At 35.4% G+C, this 8,119-nt stretch overlaps 1 protein-coding gene and 1 pseudogene across 2 annotated transcripts; both read left to right on the top strand.

The window, feature by feature from the left end:
* The first annotated feature begins 250 nt into the window (after positions 1-250).
* On the top strand, positions 251-2,153 carry LOC311170540 (mitochondrial inner membrane protease ATP23 homolog; annotated as a pseudogene). The gene is made up of 2 exons: positions 251-310; positions 1,480-2,153. The product of its transcript is annotated as a mitochondrial inner membrane protease ATP23 homolog (transcript).
* A 5,008-nt stretch (positions 2,154-7,161) lies between these two features.
* GAPT (GRB2 binding adaptor protein, transmembrane) lies at positions 7,162-7,641 on the top strand (the record flags this gene model as incomplete). Its single annotated transcript, XM_084232950.1, has 1 exon — positions 7,162-7,641. The coding sequence occupies one exon, from the start codon at positions 7,162-7,164 to the stop codon at positions 7,639-7,641; it is 480 nt and encodes a 159-aa protein (XP_084089076.1).
* Positions 7,642-8,119: the final 478 nt, after the last annotated feature.

Raw genomic sequence — 8,119 nt, 5'->3', positions numbered from 1 at the left:
CACAAATATCAAGACAGAACATTTCTAGCAACAGAAAAGGATCTTCATATACCTCCCAGTCCATAATAATTACCACTCTTCTGAACCCTACCATCATAAGCTTTACATAATTTTGAGAATGGAATAATATACTTTTCTGTATCTAGCCTCTTTAATCCTACATTGTGTTGTGAGATTTCCCCATGCTGTTGTGCATGTTATTAGCGTGTTTACTCATTGCTGTGTAATATTCCAAATGGCTGGATTTACCATGGTCTTTTTGCCAATTGCATTGTTGGTGGACCTTGGAAATGCTTCTAGAGTTTGTTGGGTTTGTTTTTAAAGATTTATTTGTTTATTTATACAAGAACCATGGTACAGGTCAGATTCGTGGGAGGGTGAGAGGATTTACCAGAGACAGAGTAGGGAACAGAACAGGCAGACTGACTGAAATACACTGCTGAGGGAAGCAGCGGGCAAGACAGGAGAGGTCTGCTGCGCCATGTGGGACCCTCGCTGGCGGGCCTGGATGGAACCTGCACCGCAGAGGCTGCGGACAGCTTCATAGCGCGGCACTTAACTGCCTGCGCCACCACGGGAGGCCCGCTTCTAGAGTTTTGGAATATTATGAATAAAAATAAGCAGAAACAGTGATGCTTTTTGTTGAGTATATTCCTAAGAATGATAATTCTAGGTCTTTTAAATTTGTTTTTCTATTGGTGCATATTTTTTAAGCTCCGAATCATAATCTAACACAAGTTCTCCAATGAACCACTGCAATGAGCCTATCTTTAGTCCTGACAAGTGTTGCAGGTAGCAGAATTCACAGCTTAAAATGTTCCACCATACAGTAATATCTTTCATGGTCCACTTCTGTGGTATCCCCGGTAAGTTTTATTCTCCCGTTGTCTTCTCTCTAACTTCCTGCCATATGTATTCTGACTTAAAGTGATGAGAGAAAAAAAATATCTAAAAAACTCTTGATAGGGACATCAGAGGACTTTCTTTCCATCTAATCTGTATAGAAATAGAAAAAAGTACTGGGTTCTAAAAAAGGAGACTGGGTTTTCATATCCAAGCTTGATTTCTACTTCCTAGGCTAAAGGCTATAGAGGAAAATCACATTACCTCTCTGACCCTCAAAGGGTTCACCTGTATCAATAGTTCCCAAACCAGGTTACAAATCAAAATCATCTGGGGAGATTTCAGTGTTTTGTTTTTTTTGTTGTTATAAAAATTGTGTATATTAATGGAAAAAGATGAGACAGTGTCAAATGAAAAGCAGCCCCCCCTACCATCTGCCATTCCTCCCATTCCATAAATTATTCAATCTAAATTACACTATAGAATAATAAACTACCTCTTAGACTGTATGCTGCCCAAAATACATAACTATAAAAAGAAAGCAGGAAAAGAAAACCTAAACCTAATTACAAGGCAAAGAAGGAAACTGTAAGAAGTAAAATGTCCATCATTAGCTCCGCCGGGGCCTGACTGAAGATCCTTTCTAGGTCTGACCCGGGTGCCGGGGGCGGGCATGGCTGGGGTTTTGGACCCACGCCCGCAGGGCCCGAGTTGGGGGGCCAGCTCATGCTCCTGAAGACGCTGCAGACCAATCCGTATGTCAGACTTTTTCTTGATGCTATGAAGCACTCTGGTTGCGCTGTTAACAGAGAAAGACACTCTTTTTGGTGAAGATTGTAGTGGAAATGTCAGTGACGGTTTTAATGCCTCAACATCTCAGATTGTCTTGTGCTAGAGTAACATCGGCAGCCAGGCCCACATGAACCGCGTGGTCACCCATGCGCTCAGCAATGCGTTTGACCATTGTTGAGCTCATGTCAACTGGTTCACCGATGTCAAACATCTGGCCTGCTCAGAGGTGTGAGCTGCTAACCTCAGTGGCGACTGCTCACTTATCAATGAAATATTCAGGTTACAGTTTGGATTGAAACAACACCATCACAGGTGAGCGCGCCACAGAGCCATTCTTTCTATCCTGGCTGTTAGGAATGTCAGGAGAGAAGTAAGTAGCTCAAAAGGCTGTGAATGAAGTTTTTGAATCTTGTTTCAATGATCATGAACCTTTTGGAAGGATCCCACATAACAAGGCTTACATAAGATATGCTCACAGAGACTTTCAAAACCATGATCGGTATTACTCAGATATATGAAGACTCTTATATTACAGAGCTTCAGTGATCATGAAGAAAATATGATTCAAAAGTAGACAAATGTATAAAATGTAAGTGATAAATATAAGTTAAAACAAAGAAAATGCCGATTTTAACATTGGATCAGAAATGTATATACCTCTGTAGCTTTCCATTTGCTAAGGCAAACAAATGGTATTTTTTTTGTATTTTCAAAAAAAATGCCCATCAGTAGGTCAAAGATGGGAATTGGGAAAACATAGAGCTCAAGATATAATAATAACACTTGATCTATATAAATGATGATTGTACAGTAACTCTCCTTGAATAAACATAGCCTTCTATAAACAGAATTATTATATTTATTACTAAAAAAAAAAAGCTAGAGAAATGGATCAAGCAATAACCCTCCATTTTATTTTTCTATAAAACAACAAAAGTGATAAGGGTTTAATGACTTTCCTAACATTCAAGGACAAAACCTAGATGAGCAGCTATTCTGACTTTTGAGAATATAGCATGTAATTTTACATAAATATTACACTAATTACACACTACATGCAGATTGTGTACACATATGGATGTGTGTGTTATTACTTGGAGTGGTGGCTACCAGTTAAATATGGTAGTTAAATTTGCTAACGAGACTGTAAGAGTATGTCCAAGCTTCCCAACTTCATAAAATTTCCATCTGGAATTTTTTCCTGCTACCTTTCTATTCTGATTAACTCCTACTTACCCAACAAGGCGTAAGTCATTTCTTACTTTACTTGACCACTCTGACTTGTCTGTCCCTTTCCTGCACTCCCACTGACTCTGTGCATAGCTAGGTTTTTCTTAGGCCTTACTACTTTCATCTGAAATGATCTGTGAATACAGCAGCTTCTTCCATTAGGCTTTTGGTGCTGCCTTCATTATTGCATCACTATTGCTCAGTATAGTGTCCATCATGATACCAATGCCTATTCAGCACTGACAGTATTGTCCTCCTAATGTCCAGCTGGTATTCCAGTAACTAAATCTTCCTCTTGTAAGCCATCTTATACAAAGTTAACCCTCTTTGTTTGAAAATTTTCCAATACAATTCAAAATGCAACTTTTAAATTAATCATCTAATTTAATTGTGCATTTTCCTTCTTTTGTAATGCACAGAGTTGGTCTTTGAGAGAAACTATTAAATAAGGATTCTATGTTGGAAATGTGTTATTCAACCTAACAAGTCAGCAAGTATAGAGGTTTAGCACACAGGGGCTGGGGGCGGGTGGTATGACCATGTTGGGTGACTGGTTGTCCACTCTGCTTCTTTTCCCTCCTCTGTAAGATAGGATGAATAGCAGTCCTCTCTTGCAGGGTTGTCAGAATTCACTGAATAAGGCACAAAGGCTTAAGAATACACACCTAAGTGTTCAGAATATGCTGGCTACTATTATTATACCATGTTAAACAGTGTTTCTCTCATATTTGTTATTTGTTATTGTTTGCTTGCTGTAAGACTGCCTTTAATATGCTGAGTGTCAGTGAATCTCCATGAGAGCCATATTTCTCAGATTTACTTCATGAAAGATCTACTAGAAAATTCCAGAAGTGGTACAACTTAGAATATACTTTGGAAAAATTCCTATGTTGTCAATCTTAAAGTTTAATTAACATCTACTGAGCCAAAAATGTGACACTAGTTTGACAAATATAGCATAATCTAAGGTTATTGGGACATAATATTTGAGGGGAGAATTGCTTTTGCAATCTTGCAAGCAAACAAATCAACAAGACCTATGAATTACTACATTTTTTTTCTTTTTAAAAATGTGAAATTCAAGTGAAATGTCTTTCATTAATTCTAAGGTGGGGACTGCAAACATTGCTCAAATAAAAAATAATCTAGGCATCAGGCATCATTTTCTGATATAGGTTGGAGAATTATTACTTAAAAAAGATGAAGGCTTGACTTCCTTATTCAAAAAGTCATGCCTTTTATCTTTATTCTGATGCTTCTGATAAGAACTTCCTTTAGAGTCAGGAAACTTTGCAAGTCTGAAATAACCTGAAAGGAGGAGGTAAAGAAGGAAGTAGTTAACCAAACTGAAAAAGAGGAAAAACTTCTCAAGCAAATCACATAACCAAAACAACACAAGAGAGGTTGACATAGCAATCTCAAGGTAAGAACCAGATTTAGGGTATGTGGGTAATGAAAACCTCTAAGGAAAAGGTGATTTTTAATAACTTTTAATTGCATCAAACACAGTTTTTAAGTGGCTTTAGGTGGCAGGAGGGTTAAAGAAAAGCAATTTACAAACTGAGAGTGATGTTAATATTTCCTTGCAAATACATTTACTCAACAAGTAAAGAATAAGAGGATGAGAGGATGCTATTGCCTCATTTCCAATAGAACCGTATTTGACTGAAAGTTAAAGAATTTTATCAACAATTTGTTATTTTAAGGCAAATGCATAATTATAGGTAACCTGGTATAACTGTTTTCCAAAAACAGTTGTGCTTCCAACTTGGACAAAGTGAAATTTATTTAGGGGTTAAACTGTATTTATTCTTGTTTGATATTGGTTTTATATTCCAGTCAGTCTTGTGTCTCATAAGATTTGTTTCTATTACATTATTTTGAAGACTGGTAAATGATACATTTATTTGCCTGTAAAAAAATCTTTACTTTATCTCAGTGAATATTTAAGTACTTTCATAATTTTAATATTGAGAATGTACTGACGTAACTACATAGAACAATATATGATAAAATAAATAATTCTCTTGGAAATTCAGGAGGGCAATTTCTTATCCCCAGGGGACAATAATTCGTCTTCCCCACTTTTATTGCAGACCTAGAACCTTTGTAAAAGCTGATTAATTTCTGTCAATATTTAAAAATTAATACAAATATGCTGACAAATAATCACCTAAATGAAAAACGATTTTACCATAAAATATTTTACATATGATCAATTCTCATCTATTTCAGAAAGTAGGATTCAATGGTTAAAGTCATTTGCTAAACCTTTGCCCTTGAACAACATATTGTGACTCACCTTATAAAGTAAGGGCCCTAAAAGTTCCAGCACAGTTATGAGCTATCTCGATCTGGGGTATCTGTCCTTTTTTTATTAAATAAATTTTATAAACTACCTATCATATTTAATTTTTATGTGAAATGCCAAATTATAAACTAGTAAGTAAATATTGTCATCCTGAACAAAGAAAAGTATCATGTATAATTATACACTAAAAGGAGGGCATATCACTCTAGATTTTTTTTCCTGTTTATCATTACTATTGTTGCCAAAATGCTGGTTGCTCCATTCAATGACAAATATTTAATAAACTAGCAAGTCAGTGTTGCAGTACTAGTGTTGGTAAAATAATGATAAATAACATACGATTCCAAGCACTCAAAAACCTTAGAGTGAAGCAAGTTAGAAGCTGACCCAAAATAAGTAGGTAAACAAATATTAGTGATGATATTCAATAGATGACAGTCATCCCACAAACCTACTATTAATGTCTGTTAACTGTTAATACTGTATTGTATATTTGAAAGCTGCTAATAGAATAAATCTTAAAAATTCTCATCACTAAAAAAATTATAACTATGTAAATTGATGTATGTTAGCTAAATTTAGTGTAGTAATTATTTCACAATATGTGCATCACCGTTGTACATTTTAATCCAGTGATATTATATGTCACTTAATTGAACTGGAAGAAAAAAAACAATAAGAAAAATTCCATTTTGGATATAACTATTTCTATGTTTAGGCTCATAAAATCAGAATACTTTGTCTAGGTGGACAACTCCCATTCCTTCCACATTATCATCTTATAGCATTGACAGAGAATATACTAAAATCATCTCAATTGAATGAAAGTTACCTGTGAAAGTTGTGGGAAGACCAGTGGTGGGAAGACTTTTGAGTTTTGTTTTAGATATTTTGCTATATATATTTTGTGTTATATGAAACAGCTTTTTTCTTCTTTTAAAAATAAACTGTATCCTATAGAAATTGTACCGTGAGTTTTAAACTATCTAAGCAATTAGATGCTGAGATTTGGAGCCATGTGTTTATTTAATCATTCACTCAGTAAATATTGACTCTGCCTTTTCTATGCTAGATACCATGCTATTCTTCAGGAGTATAGAGATTAAAAAAAAAAAAACCTACTTCCTGTTTTCCATGTAACTAGATAGGAGGATACACAGTTCCCTATTATTGCAATTATCATGCTAAAATAGAAAATGGACTCTTTAACATAAGAATACAGAGGAAGCCATGATTAAGAAAAAGACCTAGTCCCTGGACACTCGGAAGAGGAATGGGCAAGGTTTCATAGAGGAGATGATAGGTAATGGAAATGATTGTACATATATACTCTTGCTCCATGCCTCTTGCTGTGTTCAAAGTGCTGTCTTTCACTTAAAAATTATTAGCCTTATAGTTAAAAACCATGTTGAAATCTAAGTGATAAAACCATTAAGGCTTTGGCAGTTACCACACATGTAACACTTTTTCTCTCCACATTATCTGGTATTATATTTTATATTGGTAATATTTTATATTGAAGTAACAGCTCGCCAAATGTTGGTGCCTAATGTATTGGTATAAATTGGTGGGTTTTTATGTTGTGTAATAAATATTCAAGTAATATGTGTTTAATTTATAGCAGATTATCTGGACGGCAGATGATTCAATCTTACTTGTCTTGGGTTTCTACTCTGTTTTAATCCTCCACTCATTTCTGTTTCATCAATAGAAATTGACACAGTGCAATTTTACATTGATGATTCTAAAGTGAGACCTATCACATACAAAGAGAGCAAGAACCATGTTCCAAAACTATGTTTACTCACTCTCTCTTCAAATTGCTTCAGGACATTGCCAGATGATCTTCTTTTAGGGCTGAAAAATAAATGCCTAAAAGATCTTTCAAAATTGCATTTGAACCATACCCTACAAGGAATTACTGTGGTCTGTATTTGTGAATTCATCAAGGGCTTCCCCAGACCACAGAACAACACTGTGCAAAAATGCTGAAAAATTGTGGAAGTACAACAGCGGCCATTTCTGTAGGAATTTCTCTTTTTTTATTGGTGGTGGTCTGTGGAATTGGGTGTGTTTGGCACTGGAAACGCAATAACACACCACAATTTACCTTACCAAGTTTTTTGCAAAGGAGAAGAAGCAGGAAAAAAGAATCTACTGAAACACTACCCTTCAGTCCCTATGTGGTCAGCTCAAGTCAGCAAATGTCATTTCAAACTCAAGACCACGGACCTGCTGAGAGAGAGGCTGACATACAGGATCACTATGAAAATATGAATGTAAGTCCACACGAAGCTGAAGAAGAAAGTGAGAAGGAAATATACGAGAACAGTGAACAATCCAATTTTGAAGAGCATATTTACGGGAACGAGACACCATCTCCTTATTATAACTTCCAGAAGCGTAGTATTAGTAGCTCTGAAGTTCCTCAAGATGAAGACATATATATTCTTCCAGATCCATAAAAACTTTTAAGAACACTGGGTTTAGTTATTGGATGAATATTCACTTGGGATTTTTATTATACTGATGTTATTACTAATCAAGTTCTTCTGATGAATGTAATGATTTTGTCTACCTCCCCCCATTTCAAACTTCTTTATGTAGCTTGCTGTATATAAACTTTAGGTATTTTCTGCTTCTTCCTTTCCCTAGATTAATTTTGAATTGTGTTATATTGATTCTTCCTTTGAAATGTCAACTGTGATCTTTTTCTGTTTTTCTGTCTTCATCTTTTTCTGAGTCAGGATTATTGTCACAGTCTTCTTTCTGGCTCTAGTTCCTGCTAGATGAGTTCTCCATGATACCTAAAGATTCGTCTTCCGAAAATTTTCCAAAATGACCACATTATTCCTTTGCTTAAAAACCTTTTAATGTTTCCTCTTTGGAAAAAGCATAATACTCATAACCCTAACTCCAGAATTCATGACTGTACACAGTTGG

Source organism: Talpa europaea (genome assembly GCF_964194135.1).
Source record: "Talpa europaea genome assembly, chromosome: 5".
Lineage (NCBI taxonomy): Eukaryota > Metazoa > Chordata > Mammalia > Eulipotyphla > Talpidae > Talpa > Talpa europaea.
This window is presented reverse-complemented; position numbering and strand designations above follow the sequence as displayed.